The sequence below is a fragment of the Ciona robusta genome, chromosome 5 (genome assembly GCF_009617815.1).
Source record: "Ciona robusta chromosome 5, ASM961781v2".
Classification (NCBI taxonomy): domain Eukaryota; kingdom Metazoa; phylum Chordata; class Ascidiacea; order Phlebobranchia; family Cionidae; genus Ciona; species Ciona robusta.
In genome coordinates, this window is record NC_143239.1 from 4,479,238 (window position 1) to 4,499,810 (window position 20,573).

Consider the following 20,573-nt stretch of genomic DNA (forward strand, 5'->3'; position numbering starts at 1 on the left):
CAGTTACCTTCATTCCAGTTTCAAGCTTGACGGTTCGCTGGATCCTGTGACGTCACATACCATTTTCTAATAATATGGAAAATTTTAAAACTCCCATTTCACTGGATTAGGTTTTTGATATTCAATAACTTACGAAGTGGGTTCTTCTGTTGCGTCATCACCACTTCGTGACGTCACATCGAGATGTTTCACCTAGAAAATATCAAGTTTACGTAACATTGCCAAATGTGATTTAACTTACCAGTTCTTTGATCTTCTTGCTTCATTCGCGCTTTAGCGCAAATCAAGATTAATTAAAGTTAGATTAAGCAATGTGCCTTGCGTTCACGCAAAACACGCATGGGGCCCCATAATAAAAAAACACGCCGCGGGACGTCCGCATTTTTAAAATCGCAGAGGAGCGTACGCGTATTGTGTCGCAAATGGGCGTTGACGAACTAACTATGACGTAATAATCGCGAGCGGTAGCGAATGCGACGCTTATATGACACGTTGTCATTCAAAATTACGGTTACGTAACCTACGCTGCGATTGTGACGTAACGAACGCGTAAATTGTGTAACCAATAAAACGGCGCGAGTGACGTGTATAATAACGTAATAAAAACGCAGCGTAATTTCTGAAATAAAATGGGTTAAAGTATTAATTACTTCTAAATTAAAATAAGTTTTAAACACAAGGCACATTGCTAGTAAAATATTAGTAGTGCATTAGTATTATTATAACAATATAAACGATAATTTAATGTTCTGTAACTAAATATTAACTAAACAGTACTATTATATATATAACAATATAATTACAGAATACAAAATATCAATCTAGTTATAGTTGTTAAAAGTAACACTCAACTTCAATCTTGTAGCAAATATAATCCCATTCTGTTGCAGAGCCAATCCCATTCAAGCTCACTGCTGCGAAGGCGGCGTGTTGTAAGGACGATGTTTGAGAACGGCGGGTTAACACAAGAGGCGGGGAAGGCAATAAACGCTGATTGCAACTGCATTGGAATTTAACGTGTTTCCGGTGCATTTTTTGCTCTACGGAGTTTTATCCTCCCCAAAAATTCTCCACCGAAAACCTCTCGAAGACACTATTTCAATGACCGCCTTTATTTGGGCATCGGGTACGATGCTATTTGTTGCAGGTTGGGGTAAGATGAGACATGATCCCATTTGGTAGTAAACAAAGACTATTTATTGAGCAGCTGCGTCATACTTCTGTCAGATACCCATCGTGATAATAATAATTCAGTCGTAAACGTTGCCAGCGATTTTCGCACTTATACACGTAACTGATTATATCCAGTGCTTACGGTTCTTGCACACAATAGTACCTTGGCAGCAATAAAAGCTGCATAAAGCCACTACACATGGTGCGGAGTACAACACCTATCATATACCTCTTGAGTGGTCCAGTTAATCATGGTTCCCAAAAAAACGAAAATAAACATGCGACACGTTGCATTTTGAGTTGTTTATTGCAATTTGATTGTTTAAACGATACGGAACACTCAGACACGATTACAAAAATAATGCACGCATCTAAAACGACATTTCATCCATACGAACATTGCTGGCGTATTTTGCAAGTTTCCTATTAGACATCAATCAATAGAAGTTTGTTTCTTTTTTTACTTGGTTGGTCAGTATCTGGCTCTCCAGGCCGTTTTTTTGAGCTCGACTCTTGCTCCAATGCCATCATCATATCTCGAAGTTTATTGAGCAGTTCGGGATTTGGTGCGAGCGCGTTTTTCTTTTCCTGAGAATCGCCGTCTGCTTCTGGGGAAATAGGAACGTGCCAGCTATGTTACATGTCTTTATAACCAAAAAAACATGTATCAAATATTTACAATTTTCCTAAACTTTACTAATATAGTAGGGTGAGAGAAGATACCTTTTCATTCTATTTTCTTGTCCAATTTGGTAGTAAACAAAGAACATTTAAAAAAGTATAAAACCATATCCTCACGACTTTCATATAGAGTTATAGACCATTGCTAATTGTTTAAAACACGATCAGGTAGTTTGGATATTATGTGCTAAATGTGTCCCGTCGCACTCCACAATTGAATTGGCAATTACTCGCAATAATTTATTCATTTTCATAAATAAAAAAGCCAATATAAAATATCTTTCTACCTTCATCTTTATTTGAAGATTTCTGGCTAGAATCTAAATTCCGTCTTTGTTTGAGTTCAAATATTTCTTGTTCAATATTTTTCTTCCGTGCCCGTTTCTCTGCTACTGATGTTCCATAAGCGTGGATTAATTCACCCCAAGTTTGCATCTGGAAATTAGATATTAGAATTTGTAACATGCCAAATTATGGGTATGTGCAAAAGCCTGTAAGCATAGGTCATTTAATGGCAAAGCCTGGACTTTGACTTAGATCCATAGCATGCCATAGTGAAAGACATAACCATTGTAAAATAGAAAACATACACCATCTATCGCATCTAACTAACTTTCTATACTTTTTATTTCAAGATTTAGAATGGTTTATATAAAAACCCAATAATTTTAGGATTTTATTTTGAAATGTTGGCCATACTTACATTTGGATGCAGAAGTTTCAATATCTGCTGTGAGGCCAGTTGTTTTCCGACCTTTTTATTCTTTGCTGTACCCTGTAATAATGCTTTATATTTATTATGAGTAAACTACAATAGGCTACCAACCTTACGGAAAAACACACTGGTTGGTTGATTTTTCTTCTAAAACAAATTTATACAGATAAATATATAACACTAACAGACCCATAAATGGATTTTCTAAACAGTTTTAAAATAAACATTACAGCCCATATGTATAATAGGATTGCCTTTATTTTAAATGTTTCGCTTTAATTTTTTTTTTTTCGGTGATGTAAAAAGTCAAATACAGCAGATTTTAAAATAGAACAAATCTAAAAAAATTGGACATACATATATAAAATCCACTTTAACACAAAATAATTGAAATATATTCAATATTATTTGTTATATAGTTTCTAGTTTGCTTACAACACTTACTGTAACAACATGCTTGCCACAAGTCATCTTGTATTCAATCATTTTCGATTTGCCAACTTGAACATCAAACTGAACAGCAGTGTCAGCTATACCTTGATTCCTGAAAGCAATATTATTGAATGAAATAAAATAAACAAATGAAGCACAACTAACTAACCACAATTACAAGAATGATAGAATAAAATATTGTATGGTTACACTGAGAAAGACAAAAACCTCGTGTCACCTTACGAGTTACTCCGTATATAACTTTGAGATTGATTTTTTTTGTATGGCTGACAATTTGTACAACTCATTTGCGGCCACTGGGTTGGAGCAAATGCCGTTATGCTCGTAATAATAACATTAGCCTAATGTTGCAGATGTTAAAACACGAACCGTTTCAAACACTCAGTAAGAAGTTGATGTGGAAGAAAGTTACCAGCGTGGACACAAAGTTCATGAACTCGTGGGTCGGTGATGGAAACTTCATCAAAATATTCCAAGGACTGCTCGTTTGATAAAGACTCAACTTGTTCCTGAAGATAGAGAAAGTTTTATAGTGGTACTTTTAACTTTACTATTTCAGGACAAGTTTAAAGAATTTGTTTGACTTAAGACACTGGGTTTAATACTCAGAACACTTGACACTAATGTGGTCAATGACGTGACCTTAATTTAGGTTTAATTTTCAAATTGAAAGGAGTCAAAAGAGTTTACAAGGCGCAGTGGTCCGGTGGGTAGTAGCACAACATAGAACATAAACAACTTAGAAATGACCAAAGATGTGATGTATTTTATTATAAGCAACATGAACAACTTACTTTAAACCCAGGCACTAGCATTTCCATTGTAAGTAGAGCTGCTTTGTTTTTAGCACTTTTCTTATTAATTCCTGAGGCAGTTCCGTAGTTTTTTTCATTCAGAACGATCGTAGCTTGGAATGGGTCACTTGCATCCTCTGTGAAATAAAATTTATATTATAACCTCCCTTACGTAGACCCAGTATATTGTGAAAATTTAAATTTTTTTTCCTAAAACAGTAAGTAATGAGTATACTTACCATTAGTTGCAAATATATAATGTGGTTTGGTACGCAATACACTTTGTGCATATTCATGTAGAATGCATATCATTGGCTTCACGCTTGTAGAAAATGTAAGTTCTGTATAAAATATACATAATTCTTATTTTTCATAAATAAAACTATGTAACAGGATAAAAGCTATGTAAACTACATTAAACCAGTGGAAAACATTCTGGTATGTATTTATAATTTACAACAATAGTTGAACTTACTGTGTGGTTTATCTGAATCTCCATCCCTTGGTATGCTTAGTGTTATAACCTTAGCTGGCCCCAACTGTAGAATAATATACATATATTAAGTTATCTCTTTTCTACATATCAATTGTGATGCCTTTACATGATGACATAAATGTACACCAGATTCTATGTTTCTAAACATTTTAAGTTTAAAATTAGATGTTGTTTTAGGATAATAACAGGTTTTGGGTAATCATAATTGTAAGATAATAACTTGTTTTTTTTTTAAGATAATAACTTTTAATATAACTTTAAAATTTTAACCCATGAAGGTTAAATAATTATTTGAAGAGTTTACCTTTTTAGGAGCTCCTTCATTCTCTATTGCTTCTTTTTGTTTTTTCACAAACTTCCTCTTATCTGCCCACTTCTCAAAATGAGGGATTTGTGTTGTTTCAAACATAAAACGCTTGTTTAGATATTCTTCCAATTCTGTGTCATCTAAAGAAGTGTATGAATGAATGAATGAAGTTTCGAGTTACCACAAATTAACTTTGTGAGTGATTGTTTTTTTGACGTCTTTATATTTTTTTATGTATGCCTGATAATGTAGATAAATTGCATAAGCTACTTTTAAAACATAATGGGTATTTGTAATTTATATATTCACCAAACATAATGATTTACAGGACCAGCACTTTTATGTTCTAAATTTATACCTAAAGAGTAAAAAAGAGATTTTTTTCAAACCTATGTGTTCTGTTGTTGGTGTTTTAATTAAAACTGGAGCAGTGTTTCCAACTTCAATATTTGGTGCAGGGACAGCACTGGCATTTTGAGCTGTGTTGTTTTCAGTGCAAGCCTGATCTTCATTAATTTGACCAATTTTGATTTCAGATGAGGTGCCTATAATAGCTTTACTGTAAATGTCAGCAGTACTATAAAATCTATAATTGTAATATTGCTATGTGGCTGGACAAATGAATGTAAGTTATCTATTCTCGCTTGGTTTGGCAACGACAGTCCCTATGACACTTGTGGTCTATTTCACACACCACGTGTCTTCTTACAAGGTCACAAACACACACGGATACAGCATTAACAAGCCCCAAACCTGAAAATTCTGGGCTAGCAGGTGTGTTAACCACTTTTCCACGGCAGTGACAGCACGTAGAGTATTTTTATACCAAATATTTCATTTTGCATAAATAATATATATTCAAATAAATACCCTACTTTCATTGGATGTCTTTACTTGGTTGAATCTATCCACAGTTTTCAAATAATCAAGACATGGAATACTACTGATGGGAATATTGTGTTTCTGTCAAAATAAATGGTAAAATCATATTGCACAGTATAATGTCTTTAAAAACAAAACAGTATTAAAGTTTGAACAAAAATATATCACACATATATGAATTATAGTTTGTAAATACATATACTACACATACATAAACTATAGTTTGCATAAACATATCTGTAAAAAAGCCAAAAATAACTACCTATTGATGCAGTTAATATATACGTTTCCACATACCTTCACATTGCCAGCAGCGACTACGTAAGGACGGGACAGCGTTACAACTTTGGTTTTCTTATTAAGGTACACAGGAATACCACTTTTATGTGAAACCATCATCCAATCTTCGGGTAAAGGTTCCAAAGACGAAATGGGACATTGGTACTTTAAAAAACACAATTTTTTTATAAAATAATAAAAGTAACAGTATTAATAAATGCCTCTTATTTTTCCTCTTATGGTGAGGCAAGGACAGTCGTATAAAAGGTATGTTCTCTTTTTTACCTCTGTGCCCACTAATGAGTTACCACATATTAGGTAATAATTCTTTTATTCTTAAATAGAACTCACTTTCAATGTTCTTTTCGTGATGTATCTTACCGGACTCACTGTTGTTTCAGAGGTGGAATTGACAACTAAATGCTCATCTTTCTAAAAATTAACCAGAAGCAACTTTATAACTAGATTTTATGCACGAAAGAATAGATCAAGTTAAAATCATCAAATTGTTAACGCACCTTGTATATATTAGAGGCTAGACCTAAATTCCTATATCCAAAACAGCTTTTCTTGTAATGTATTATGGTACCCAATTTTACCTCATATTCAAATACCCGTATAAGCTGCCAAAAGAGACGTTTACAAATTACCAAATGATTGGCATACTTTTAACTTACCTGATCTGGTTCTGCAGGTAAAGAATTTGCATCTTCAAGTACAATAGAATCTCCATTAACTTCATCATTTGGCAACAATGTCGAAACTTAACATTTTAAATTTATGTAAGAAGAAGAATAGTTAACTGGCATAAATTATTAACATTTTCTAAATATTCATATTGTCACTATTTAATGACTTTAAATAACATGCATTATTTTTAAATTAAATTAACTTTTAGCATGCATAATCTTTTAAATGTATTAATACTACCAACCAAAATCATTGTCAACATTTATCTTGTCTGTTCCCTCATCATCTGAAGGAGGAAAGTTTCCCATATCTAGCATTTCAAGGATGTCCATGTTTTGTAAACTTATGCCAGATAAGTGGGGAGAATAAAAGCTATGCAAATTAAAGATAAAATAAAGCCAATTTGGTGTAAGAAAAGCTTCTGCTTAGGTAAATTTATTATTTTGAGATATATATTTCCGTCAGTTGCTTTGTGTAATTTCTGGTATAATGGTAAATTGCATACACTATTTCAAAAATTCCACAAAGGGTGTGAAATATATCGTTCTGCTCTATAAGCTTTCTTGAATGCAGAATAAAACACTTGAATATGAACTGATATTACAAATGATTAGAATTATTATTTTTTTTGTCAGAATGTGGATTAACCATGCTATCAAGTCCACATCCACGTTATGCTTTTGCAATACATAATTGGTGAGGAAATGAGCATGTCAACCCTGTTGGTTAAACAGAATTCACAGTGATACAATACAATCAAAGGTTTCAAACGAGAAAGAGAATTAAAAAATCAAATTATTATCATTACGCAATTGAACAAAACTTGCAGCAAAAGAATTTTCACTGATAGAATACCTTAAGTATTAAAATTTTAGGCAATACTACTTTACAGTTTATACAAACCAAAAATGAAACAGCATGGAAGCAATTTTCACAATTTACCGCTATTAATTCGAGTTAGCACCAACTGTTATTAAGTGCTAAATTAACACAGAAATAGTGTTAATACTTTTAAATTCAGTCGCTATCAGAAGCACGTCTCACCCTGGCTCTAATATTTTTCCCTTTACGATTCGATTTTTGCGGATTTTTAAAAACTGCAGACCCAGATTCTAAAATTGTGGAGTCAGTTTTATTTTTATCTTCCCATTTTGCTAGAATAGCTGCTTGGTATTCCTCCGCCGAAACATTTTCTTCTAAATGATCCAGCTCCACTTTGCTGCTTTCAGCACAGTCCGTTTTCATGGCTTCACCATGTCTTCTTCCTTTGGGCTGCATTGGCTTTTTAAACTTTATCCCATTGTCCTCAACAGTTTCGATGCTCATTGGCTCTGCTGAGTTATCAACTGTGGAATTGTCCTCAGTTTTGGCTCGCTTCTTTAAATCATGCAGAAACGAAAACGCCGCCAAAGTATTTTGCCGGTCGCTGGATACATTTGTTTCTTTTAAATCGTACTTGGTCCATTTCTCTGGTTGTTTTTTGTAATTCGGTAATGTATTTGCTGCCACAGTGCCCACAGATGCAGCAGAAGGTTTCTTTCGTTTTACAGCTTTTTCAATATCAAGATTGGACGATAAATTATTCTTAATTTTATCCAGTTGTGCAAAAACAGAATTTTTCCTTTCTGCAAATTCTTCTTCTTCCTTCCCAGTTTCCATAGTGATCCCCATAGATTAAAATAGAAAACCTATTTTAGTTAAACTTGATATATATATAGGGTATGTGTAATGTTTCCCACTGTAATGCACCAACCCAGTAGATTGAACACATATACCAAGTTATATAGTAAATAACAAAGAAAAACAACTTTAAAAACAAATTCAGAGACCCATACTTACATAATGGATAAGAAACATAAACCATAAGTAAGTATCAAAGGCAAACATCTTTAAGGAAAAATGCAGCGACACATACTCACATAATGGACAAGAAGAGTAGAAACCCATAAAGTATGTATCAGCATGTGACAATTTAGTATTAACACTTTAAACATTTCATTCGGACAAAAACTTTTGTTTATTTATTTAAAAAATTTGACGGAAAATAAAAGTGTGTGTAGAAAGTAGAAGTCAATAAGCCATTAATATTTGTTGTTAAATTTATCATGCTCAACAAAAGCATCAAAATGAAAACAAATTAGAAACGGTTATTGCAGTTGCAGATATATATATATAAATATATATACTTTTAATGTAGTTAAGTCTTTACCACCTCTTCATAATAATAAGCATAAGCATCACGTGATAGCTTCCATCCACCACATTGTAATTCAATGATTTCAAGCAGCATAAGACGGGACAACTGTGAAGTTTTATCGCTTAAAAACATTTTGTTAAGTTGTTTTACAAGGTCCTTCATTTTTGCTTTGTTGTGTTTTTCTATTTCTTCCCCTATGAACTGTAGCTGAGTTACAAGACACTGTATTGCAATTTCCTTTTCAATAAAACGGTCTTCAGTTAAGATATTCAGCACCTCATACACTGGTGATATTAAAACCATTAGCGGCATATTGTTGATTTGTAAAACATCAAACACAGAGCAGAGAAAATTGACAAAACCCACCCAAGTGTCAACATTCCTATACTGGTTTTCCTTATGTCGAGTGTACACGCTTTGAAGTTGGTTTAACAAAGTTTTTCGAAATACCTTTTCCTTTCCAGTAGTTTCAGCCAATCGCTGTTCAGTTTGAGCAATGTCATTACATATTTTGGCAGCTGCACGGCCATGACTCAAGTTTTGGGTTGCTTTTATTGTTACAGATTCAACCAATTTTACCCAGGCATGTTCATTTAATTTGTTTGGATTTAGAACAGCATCATATATTAAGGTTTGCATTTCCGGAGTGCATTCGATCTTGTTGATGTTTTGTTTTAGAGAATCCGTGAGCACACGTGTATCTGGCATTTTTGTATACGTTTATTTAAAAAGTTCACCTTAAAAGATACAGTAATTTTAGTACGACATTATTTCCCCAAACTAATACTTGCCGTGATCGCGTGATGTTTTCTCAACTCTTCGCTATACATACTGCAGGTAATCTACTAAGTCCAAACAAAATCACATACTACTTCCCGCGGTTAATGCTTTAACGCTCAGGCTGGAAGCTTTCCGAAAATCCCCTTAGTATGACGTAGTTAGATATTTCTATGAGGTCGACGAGCGTGTCAATGTTATTGCGCAATTTTAAAGCAGCATGTGGTTTAGCAATATTTAGTTTTTTGAGCATATTTGTTGTTTAGTGTTGTTTTAAGTGAAATTCGACATAGCCCTGGAGCATATATTTTTAAAATTTGACACAGCCCTGGAGCATATTTGTTGTTTAGTGTTATTTTAAGTAAAATTCGACATAGCCCTGGAGCATATATTTTTAAAATTTGACACAGCCCTGGAGCATATTTGTTGTTTGGTGTTATTTTGAGTAAAATTTGACTTAGCCCTGGAGCATATTTGTTGTTTAGTGTTATTTTGAGTAAAATTTGACTTAGCCCTGGAGCATATATTTTTAAAATTTGACATAGCCCTGGAGTATATTTGTTGTTTAGTGTTATTTTAAGTAAAATTTGACATAGCCCTGGAGCATATATTTTTAAAATTTGACACAGCCCTGGAGCATATTTGTTGTTAAGTGTTATTTTAAGTAAAATTCGACATAGCCCTGGAGCATATATTTTTAAAATTTGACACAGCCCTGGAGCATATTTGTTGTTTGGTGTTATTTTAAATAAAATTCGACATAGCCCTGGAGGATATATTTTTAAAATTTGACACAGCCCTGGAGCATATTTGTTGTTTGGTGTTATTTTGAGTAAAATTTGACTTAGCCCTGGAGCATATTTGTTGTTTAGTGTTATTTTGAGTAAAATTTGACTTAGCCCTGGAGCATATATTTTTAAAATTTGACATAGCCCTGGAGCATATTTGTTGTTTAGTGTTATTTTAAGTAAAATTTGACATAGCCCTGGAGCATATATTTTTAAAATTTGACACAGCCCTGGAGCATATTTGTTGTTTAGTGTTATTTTAAGTAAAATTCGACATAGCCCTGGAGCATATATTTTTAAAATTTGACACAGCCCTGGAGCATATTTGTTGTTTAGTGTTTTTTTGAGTAAAATTTGACTTAGCCCTGGAGCATATTTGTTGTTTAGTGTTATTTTGAGTAAAATTTGACTTAGCCCTGGAGCATATTTGTTGTTTAGTGTTATTTTAAGTAAGATTCGACATAGCCCTGGAGCATATATTTTTAAAATTTGACACAGCCCTGGAGCATATTTGTTGTTTAGTGTTTTTTTGAGTAAAATTTGACTTAGCCCTGGAGCATATTTGTTGTTTAGTGTTATTTTGAGTAAAATTTGACATAGCCCTGGAGCATATTTGTTGTTTAGTGTTATTTTGAGTAAAATTTGACATAGCCCTGGAGCATATTTGTTGTTTAGTATTATTTTAAGTAAGATTCGCCATAGCCCTAGAGCATATATTTTTAACATTTGACATAGCCCTGGAGCATATTTGTTGTTTAGTATTATTTTAAGTAAAATTCGACATAACCCTGGAGCATATTTGTTGTTTAATGTTATTTTAATAGAACTAAAGTTTTGGTTGTCTGCTTTTATATTGTTTTGTGTAATAGGCTAACTGATTAAGATGAATAAAGATACATGAAATTTTTAAAAACAATTAATATTTTAAAAGCTGGTAATGTTACTGCTAATTTCAAATATTTATATATATATATTACTTAATTATTTCACAATCAAAATTGTTGTCCTTTGTTGACACAGCAAGTACGGTTAACTGGTATAAGTTTACAATTCATCACTCATTGCTGGAGTTATATACAAAGCGTGTTATTCTTTAACAATCATTCAACCCTCACATTTTAAATCCTTTACCTCTAACATTAAATCCTAATTTTTATTTATGGTATATAGGGAAAAAATTAACAATAAATGGGTAAAATTAACATAAGCCTGCACAACGGTGCAACTATGTATGTTGTCAGGCAAGTACCAAGTTTATTATTAGATTGGAATAATTTTTATTCACATATTTCTTTATAATCACAGTGAAGAGATGACCCAGCGGGGCGTTGGCAGAGGGGGTAGAGGAAGAGGGGTTAGAGGAAGAGGGGGTAGAGGAAGAGGGGGTAGAGGAAGAGGGGGTGGCAGATGGAGGGGCGGTGAAGGAGCAAGTGGCGGAAGAGGGGGTGATGGGGAAAGTATGTTTTCACTAGATTATAGTTTTAAAGCTATGAAAGATTTAGAAAAGATATTTATTATGTATTTGTCCCATAAACATGAAGCTAGGGATAAAAGATTAGTGACTAATTTTGCAAATGGAATGTTTTATCCAAGGCACATTTTTTGTGTATAAGCAGATGCATGTATATACATAAAAAGGTACTAATAATGATCATTTTGTTTTTAGATGAAGAAACAGGCGGTGAAAGGGGGTAAGCTTGACTCTTGACTTTTATTGTTAGTTTAACTCAATAAATAAAAACCATAAAAAAAATATTTTTTTTACAGATTTATCCCCTTTCACCGGTTTAAATTTTTGCAAAGGTGAGAGATAATTTATTATAACCAGTTCAATTTAAAAACTAAAGCAAGAATGTAAAAGTAAATTCTAATCGAAGTAAGTGTTTTAGGTTTGTTACAATACCTTTATGTTTTACAGAAAAAAGAGGATAGCCCCCTACAGAAGGTGTGTTGTGATAGGCTATATTTTATTTACCATGACTTATTATCACTTTACTTTGCAGATGGCTGCCATTTGAAGATGTAGGTTCCATACATTCATTATCCAGATTCATTTTTTATTTGTACATTTTTTTCAGTTTATAAAGCGCAGGAGGGCAGCAGAGGTATGTATTTATTAGTATTTATATATTGTTCCAGTTTTACTCCTTTTTCACACATTTAGGGAAGAGGAGAGGAGGCGATCGTTCCGGCGGCCGAGGTCGTCGCGGTGGCCGAGGTTGTTCCGGCGGCCGAGGTCGTCGCGGTGGCCGAGGTTGTTCCGGCGGCCGAGGTCGTCGCGGTGGCCGAGGTTGTTCCGGCGGCCGAGGTTGTCGCGGCGGCCGAGGTTGTTCCGGCGGCCGAGGTTGTCGCGGCGGCCGAAGTTGTTCCGGCGGCCGAATAATAAATTTTATATAACATTTTTGCATTCATTTTTATGTTGTAGAAAACTAGAACAGTATATTTAAATGTTAGTTTAAAAATCAAATTGTCAGCTGTTCCACCACGCACCCATGAGGTCGCTTTGTATGCGTGATCGTTAGGTTTTCACCGGAGAACCTTCGCAATGCCATGGTGTGAAAACAATGGAGATGTTAACCAACCTCGGCAATGCCATATTGTACCGATATGTAATATATTGAGAATTGGCAGGGTCTTACAAGACACACAGTGTATGTTGCTGTTATAGCATATGCTTGAATAATAAGCATTGGCCGGGTCATACACGAAACAGTGTATGTTGCTGTTATAGCATATGCTTGAATAATAAGCATTGGCCGGGTCACACACGAAACAGTGTATGTTGCTGTTATAGCATATGCTTGAATAATAAGCATTGGCCGGGTCATACACGAAACAGTGTATGTTGCTGTTATAGCATATGCTTGAATAATAAGCATTGGCCGGGTCATACACGAAACAGTGTATGTTGCTGTTATAGCATATGCTTGAATAATAAGCATTGGCCGGGTCATACACGAAACAGTGTATGTTGCTGTTATAGCATATGCTTGAATAATAAGCATTGGCCGGGTCATACACGAAACAGTGTATGTTGCTGTTATAGCATATGCTTGAATAATAAGCATTGGCCGGGTCATACACGAAACAGTGTATGTTGCTGTTATAGCATATGCTTGAATAATAAGCATTGGCCGGGTCATACACGAAACAGTGTATGTTGCTGTTATAGCATATGCTTGAATAATAAGCATTGGCCGGGTCATACACGAAACATAGTGTATGTTGCTGTTATAGCATATGCTTGAATAATAAGCATTGGCCGGGTCATACACGAAACATAGTGTATGTTGCTGTTATAGCATATGCTTGAATAATAAGCATTGGCCGGGTCATACACGAAACATAGTGTAAGTTGCTGTAAGCATTGTATCAAATAAGGTTTCTCTAACAGAAGTAATGTTAAGGTGATTTTGATACCACATTTTCAGGTATAGATACTTTATTTATGGGCAACAGAATGTTGTATCCATTTTTGCTTGCATCATGTTCATTCCAACACATTTGGTATGAAACCACTGTGGGCATTTCGTACATTGAACCCAACTATTGGTTCTGTCATTGTCTCTTCTGCATGAACCACATATATTAATACAAAGTGGTGTGTTTTTGGTAATTATACGAAGAATGAGTTCTCTGGATCCCTTTGATCCAGTAATTGGCTTCAGCAATGATTTTCCTTCGCAAAGCCACTTTGCATACATGCAGATCAGTGGTCCACAGCTCATGTAGTCACTCTGATACTTCCGCTTTGTTGTCATTGTGTCGACTGATGTGATTTGGATACCAAATTTATCATTCAGTACGTTATTTAGAAACAGCTTTGCTTTGTCGATATTTACTGTCAGTTGTGATGAATCTTTTTCCAGTGGATCTAAGTACAACAATTGTCTGTTTTTGATGTCTACTGCCAGCAACACCCAATGACACCCACTTGGGTTCCACGGAATAAAGATAAATTTCTTCTTGCTTAGATTTACATTTGTCCACAAACGTCTTAATGACGAGTTCCCACGTTCCATCATTTGTGCCACCGCAGAGTCAGCATACATGACATGCTCATTATCTCTGCACAAGCAACTGAGAAAACTGTTGATTATTTCATCATACAGCCAACCAACCCGAAATTGTTTGTCATAGACATGTATTTTTTGTATTTGTTCAGGCATTAATTCCAATTCTAGGGATAACAGTTGAAGATATGTTACAGAATACGGGCCATGTTGTAATGCTTTGTCTGTGATGGATTTTTGAACAACTTTGCATGGCAGAATTTTTTCGTTTGTGATGGATTTTTGAACAACTTTGCATGGCAGACTTTTTTCGTTTGTGATGGATTTTTTAATAACTTTGCATGGCAGACTTTTTTCGTTTGTGATGGATTTTTTAATAACTTTGCATGGCAGACTTTTTTCAGCATGACTATTTCCTGCTGCAACCCGCTTTGTTTTTTTACGAAATACACCAACGTCACTTGGAGGTTCCAACTGGGTAACTGCATGCAAAGCTGACATGACCTCAGCCACAGTACCATGCCTGGATTTAAACTTGTTCGTTTTTGGAAATTTTCTTGGTAGTTCATCATACACAAATGTTGAAGGCATATTTCTCTTTTTTTTTAACTTAATAGGAATTTGAGGTTTTAGTACTCTTACACCTTCTTCATGTTTACAAAACTTGTCCAAATTTTGATGAACAGCATTAAGGGCTTCTTTTGCATGAACCAATGCTTCATGGGAGTGCACGTCGTACAGTTTATCTTTTAGAGTATTTATGCTGTCCAATATTTCAATAATAATTTTTTTGGAAGGTTCGTCACATTTGGATTGTTCTTTTTCCGCATTACTTTTAACTTCAGTAACCGCTGTGATAGGTTCATTTGGTATCCTCTCTTGGTTATCTTGATAATCAATATCCGATTGTTTCAGTGAGTTATAATCACTCGTTTTTATAACATAATTGTCAAGAGTGATATAAACAGAGTCTGAATACCATTTTGGAAGTGAATTCCAAGAAACATCGTCATATTTATTGAATACAGCAAACATATGTTTGCATGGTAAAAACCACTTCTTAAAGTCAGGGCAAGAACATTTTGGAAATTCTGATTCAGATCCAAAATAAACCTCATATTCTAGCGAACTCTCACTGCTGCGCACTTTGAACACAGTACAACCAACTCGAGTGACATCATCAGTGGGAATTGAGGAAGCATTATTTAATCTTTTCATACAATGCTTTACAACTTTAGGTGGGCGATTGTGTAGATATGGTGGAACATAATTGAGATAAGATCTGTAAGAGTCCGATGCGAGTGCGTTTTCATCAATGTATCTGTAAAGATATGGGAATAGCGTAAATAATACATACGTTTTTCAACGACGACAAGGTGTAAGTTCACAAGTCAACACATGGTGCAGGAGTTGTACAAAGTCCATTTACACATATTCTCGCTGTACTACAAACCATATTCTTTAAAAATGATTCTAATTTTCAAAACAAGTTTAATTTAAAAAAAATAATCACATGGTATTTACTTTTTATAACCCGCAGGTAAAAAGTCTTTGTGTAAAACTTTGATGAGCCCGGACAAGGATTTGTCGACCTGAAACTTTATGTGACATTCTTTCAACATGCGGTTCTGTCGCTCAACCCCATTATTTGTCCCAACCGGCACACGCATTTTTCCCACTCGATACATCGAAACCCATCTCTGTAAAATAAATATTTAGTTATTAAGACATTTATGTGAGCATAGTGTCCAGGACCAAGGCTTAGGCGCCTGCATCGTAACCAAAATGTCCCCGGTACGATGCTCAACGGCGATGCTTGGGCAAGACACCTAACGAACATTGTTCCAACCCAGTGGTCACTAATGGGTTGTCCAAATCATAAGCCGTATTAAAGCAAAAATCACACATAAAGTTAAAAAGTGTGGTAACTCGTAAGCAAACAAGGATAAGAAATGGTGCCAAAAATACGTGTCTGACTGAGATGTCGCGGCACCGGTCGCATGAAAGACTTAATGGGCTTTCCGGGTGTTTGGGTAACGGGCCAAATCTGGCCTTGACCAGGACCTCACCCACAAAGAATAAAAACAAATATGTGTGCATAATCATTGACCTCTTTTTCTTTCAACCAGACATTTTTAAAGTACTTCTGAAGCTTTGGATTTTCCATGTATGCTTCACTCTGCTCAAGTGTGTCTACTGCACTTAACATTTCTTCATTGGTTTCAGCTTTTGCCACTGACCGTAAATTATACAAAACTGCATCTTTTTTCTGTCCAACACCATTGTCTGACTTTCTGAGCCAACGTAGCCATGCCTGCTCCCGGTGAAAATCACAAAGGAGCACTTTACATCCTGTGAAAAAGTTAAAACTAAGCAAACATTATGCCTAAATAAAAATAAAGAATAAATCAAATTGAAACTAAAGATAAAACTCATTATAAAACAAGTTTGTTTTTTTCCCCAAATCAGCATACACGATTAATTTCCTTTTTACTTTTAATTCAATAATTTATATCTCATGGGTTATTTAAATATAAGATACTGATATAATACCAAGATAATATATGAAAAATATATTCGAAATTTAGTCATTTGTGCTTGGAGATAATTTATGAGAAGGGGCTTGTTTTTCTGGCTGCGCCACTGTCCCCGACACTACTATACCTTTAAAGGTGGCTTCAATGCTGAGAATTTCGGCTTCACAGTTGTCAGTCATAAAAAATGTGGGATTCCATCCGGGTGTCCAAGTCTTTATCATTTCAAGAGCTTCTGTGATGTCAGATTGACGCTCATTTTGTGTCACAAAACATGCAACAACTTGATAATTGACATTGGTCTTTATGCACAGGAAGAACAATGGCAATGCGTACTTTGATGTCTTATAAGTTGCATCCAGAAGACAGATATCTTGGCCATACCGTACTAAGAGTCTTCGTTGCCAAGCTGTTTGATATACAAATAGCATTGTTTGTTTTGAATAAATGACAGGAATGCTATCATCATTATCATCACAGATAATTTTTTTCTCAACGTTTGCAACATATGAACGAAAGAACATATTGTCTTCCAGAGAATTGTTACTCCATTCATTAATCAGTAAATGTACGTTTTCTTGATCAATATGTGATAACTTTCGTTTTGCAAATGCCGCATTGTAGTGATTTCTTAGGTCCTTTTTAGTAGGAAAGAATCTTCTGTTTGTCAGTGATGGAGGTGTTTCATTCTTAAATAGCTCGAGCATGACATACAATTTTAAATGGCGTTTTATTTCCATGATAGAGCTTACACCTTCATCCAGTAGCTGTCCGGTTTTAGTTATCAGACGTTTGTCAACTCGCTGCAGTATACCTGCAGCCTAAGCATAGAAATATTTTTATGTATGATGGAACATAAGTAAGGGTCAGGTACAACTTAGGCATACTGCTTTTGATTAATCAGTAAAGTAATCAGAAATTACCTGTTAATTAGGCTGTTTTAAATGTGACCATTTATTTTTAAAATAATGGATATAATGATTTGGTTTTAGTCTAGATATACAACTTACTTCACCAATAGGATGTCCAGAGTGATCAGTGTCCAACGGAAATTGCACAGTGAAACGCCTATTTTTTTCACATATTACATTAGACAAACCAGCTGATCGCAACTTCCTTGATACTTTGTCTTTTTCACTTTTTTTTCCAGTGGTCAACTTTAAAATCGATATAAGACGTTATCAACCTTATATATATATATATATATAAATAACAAACAGAAGCATTCATTATACCAAATTCATGTTTCTTAATTTTTGTTTAGTATTCTACAAAGAGTCAAAGTTGAGTGAGACTTTTTCTTATGGAAAATCCTATGCATTGTTACATGAGTCATGACCGTTAAATTTTCTGTTTCGACACACATTTGTTTCAGAATTTGTTTCTTTGTTTGAAACCTTTTGTGGTACGCTAGAACCTTTTTTAGATAACACTTTAATATTTCCATCAATAACAACATTTTTTCTTTGGTATGATTATTTTACTTACTTAATTTTTTTAAGTTATTGTATACACAATACACATAAGTACATAACACAGTAGGCCTTATCATTACTAAATCACACAGATTACCTTATGCTTTGGAAATTCAATGATTTCTCGAAGGCCTATGTGAGCTGGGCAATTTCTTTTTTTGGAACCCTGGACACACATATATCTTTTTTCTTCATACATATGATCGCCAATCTAATGAAAAACAGGTAATAGTTACTATAATAGACACTCAAAAGTCAAAATGATTTTGAAGAACACTAAATATTATATATCATTTAGATTATTTATGCAGCCCTGGAGACTCGTATAAAACTACAGTTGCCGACGGTTTTCAAAATACGTCGGCAATATGCCATTTGCACGTCTCGAATTACAGTCGGTATCGTATAACACGAGCGCCCAATGTTTCGTATCTGATTAGACTGATTTTTAATAAAAAAACATAAATTCCTAAACTTTTTTATATTAAAATAACTGCAAATTTTTTTTTTGAGTTTTTTCTACATCGTTGGCAATAAACTGCAGACGGTTTGTCCAAATGCGTCGGCAAAACCGTCAGCAATTGCCGATTGCCGACATGAGTCTCCAGGGCTGTTCATGTAAGGATCTTCTTTTTTACTATAGTCTGAAATATTATTTTCTGTTACTTTTCCTGCCAAACGGTTCAGTCTTTTCTTTTCGTTTCTAACTTTATTTCTGTCCCTCCCATGCTGACACTCTAGCCTGGTATACGCAGCCACAAGATAAGGTGTGTTGTCTTGTGCATTAAAATGTACACAGCTTTTACTAGGATCTGTAAAACAGATTATTCCTGTATTGTTTATTAATATATTCTATAAAAAGGTAAAATAAAATAACAGTACATATCTGCTTATACTACTGGGTACTAACACTCCAACCTGGCATAGGGGGCCACAACGTAAGGTGCGTAAGGTGTGCATTAAAATGTATAAAGCCTGTGATACAGAATAATTTTGTCTTTTTATAACTTTATTTTACAAATTACAATTAAAACCCAATCAGCCTTATGATTACCATGTTTTTTCTTGTTAAAATGAATAAACTTTGTCAGCGTTTTGCACTCAAATGCCTGTATGGCTTGTTGAGCATTTTCTAAAGTTTCAAACTTTATCTGTTCTCCAGTTGCATTTGACTCTGTTTTTTTTTCAGGTGGTTGAAGCTTGGAGAAGTTATCACAACTGTTTAAAACTGGAACTTCTGGTTTTAACTGGGCTGAACTGGCAGAATTTGAAAATACTTTGACTTCTTGCCTGCAATAAAGAGACCCAGACATTTTCATTTTTAACTCATTATGTTATGAAGTAGTAGAAACACCATTAGTGAAAGTAAAGATTTATGTGTTCGTATATCACAGTAAGTAAATAAACACTTCTTGATAATTATCCTGAATCATAAAAACTTTTTACCAATCCCATTTAATACAGAAAGCATACACTATGAGTCTAGTCTAGATTTTAAACGTAAGGAGTTTAAAATAAAACACCATGGCCAGTATGCAGAAAGTATATCTAAGTTTCTGCTTGATCATTGATTCCCAAGCAGGAAAGAGAATTTCTCTCATAAATTATTTCCAAAAAGGAAAGGTAAAATAGCATAAAATGTTGAGTACAAAGCCAAATCCGTATTGTTTAGGCAAGTTGGTGTTTTTATACGTTCACAGTTCAATAGAATAATAATCAATATGAACAGTATAAATAGTAAGGAAAGTGTAGCCCAATTTGCAGAAATCGATATCGCCTTACCAACTATGAAAAATACCAATTTGCCACGCCGCCAGACACTTAAACAGCCGATATCGCTGTTTAAGTTTTTGAGGATAATCAAAAATCGATAATCAACTTTGATTATACTTTCTGCATACCGTTTAAATCGTTGCTATGCAGACAAAAAAAAATCATCAACATCAACGCTGATTATACTTTATGCAAACCACCCTATAAATACTAAACAAATATCAAGTGAAACTTTTTACTTACATTGTCTTGAACTTGATCAACAATTTCAGATTCGATTGTGAAACAAGTAAAATATATTTATTTAAATTAGCAGTAACATTAACAGCTTTTAAAATATTAATTGTTAATGCTCCAGGGCTATGTCGAATTTTACTTAAAATAACACTAAACAACAAATATTCTTCAGGGCTAAGTCAAATTTTAAAAATATATGCTCCAGGGCTATGTCGAATCTTACTTAAAATAACACTAAACAACAAATATGCTCCAGGGCTAAGTCAAATTTTACTTAAAATAATACTAAACAACAAATATGCTCCAGGG

At 34.3% G+C, this 20,573-nt stretch overlaps 5 protein-coding genes across 7 annotated transcripts; 1 reads left to right on the forward strand and 4 right to left on the reverse strand.

Moving 5' to 3' along the window:
* Window positions 1-1,461: 1,461 nt before the first annotated feature.
* On the reverse strand, window positions 1,462-7,042 carry LOC149735822 (microprocessor complex subunit DGCR8-like). 2 transcript variants are annotated; one of them, XM_089878324.1, is made up of 15 exons: window positions 6,715-7,042; window positions 6,458-6,543; window positions 6,132-6,212; window positions 5,799-5,945; window positions 5,495-5,582; window positions 5,009-5,164; window positions 4,617-4,759; window positions 4,292-4,355; window positions 4,056-4,157; window positions 3,817-3,953; window positions 3,392-3,531; window positions 3,014-3,113; window positions 2,558-2,629; window positions 2,142-2,289; window positions 1,462-1,778 (listed from the first exon to the last, which is right to left on the reverse strand). In XM_089878324.1, the coding sequence occupies exons 1-15, from the start codon at window positions 6,800-6,802 to the stop codon at window positions 1,600-1,602; spliced, it is 1,731 nt and encodes a 576-aa protein (XP_089734450.1). In that variant the 5' UTR covers window positions 6,803-7,042; the 3' UTR covers window positions 1,462-1,599. The 2 variants fall into 2 exon arrangements, with proteins under 2 accessions (XP_089734450.1, XP_089734449.1); XM_089878323.1 differs by having other exon boundaries at window positions 1,462-1,781.
* A 135-nt stretch (window positions 7,043-7,177) lies between these two features.
* Window positions 7,178-8,145, reverse strand: LOC149735823 (U5 small nuclear ribonucleoprotein TSSC4-like). Its single transcript, XM_089878336.1, has one exon. The coding sequence runs from the start codon at window positions 8,139-8,141 to the stop codon at window positions 7,488-7,490; it is 654 nt and encodes a 217-aa protein (XP_089734462.1). The 5' UTR covers window positions 8,142-8,145; the 3' UTR covers window positions 7,178-7,487.
* A 63-nt stretch (window positions 8,146-8,208) lies between these two features.
* LOC149735824 (MIF4G domain-containing protein-like) lies at window positions 8,209-9,546 on the reverse strand. 2 transcript variants are annotated; one of them, XM_089878335.1, is made up of 2 exons: window positions 9,459-9,546; window positions 8,209-9,368 (listed from the first exon to the last, which is right to left on the reverse strand). In XM_089878335.1, exon 2 carries the CDS (start codon window positions 9,304-9,306, stop codon window positions 8,668-8,670), a length of 639 nt encoding a protein of 212 aa, XP_089734461.1. In that variant the 5' UTR covers window positions 9,307-9,368; window positions 9,459-9,546; the 3' UTR covers window positions 8,209-8,667. The 2 variants fall into 2 exon arrangements, with proteins under 2 accessions (XP_089734461.1, XP_089734460.1); XM_089878334.1 differs by having other exon boundaries at window positions 8,209-9,404.
* A 2,150-nt stretch (window positions 9,547-11,696) lies between these two features.
* Window positions 11,697-12,631, forward strand: LOC149735825 (uncharacterized). The gene is made up of 6 exons (XM_089878337.1): window positions 11,697-11,923; window positions 12,000-12,035; window positions 12,151-12,177; window positions 12,236-12,254; window positions 12,311-12,337; window positions 12,397-12,631. The coding sequence occupies exons 1-6, from the start codon at window positions 11,853-11,855 to the stop codon at window positions 12,613-12,615; spliced, it is 399 nt and encodes a 132-aa protein (XP_089734463.1). The 5' UTR covers window positions 11,697-11,852; the 3' UTR covers window positions 12,616-12,631.
* Window positions 12,273-18,459, reverse strand: LOC149735826 (uncharacterized). Its single transcript, XM_089878312.1, has 6 exons — window positions 18,352-18,459; window positions 17,790-17,936; window positions 16,910-17,600; window positions 16,356-16,597; window positions 15,770-15,945; window positions 12,273-15,566 (listed from the first exon to the last, which is right to left on the reverse strand). Exons 1-6 carry the CDS (start codon window positions 18,451-18,453, stop codon window positions 13,679-13,681), a joined length of 3,246 nt encoding a protein of 1,081 aa, XP_089734438.1. The 5' UTR covers window positions 18,454-18,459; the 3' UTR covers window positions 12,273-13,678.
* Between the last annotated feature and the right edge of the window lie 2,114 nt (window positions 18,460-20,573).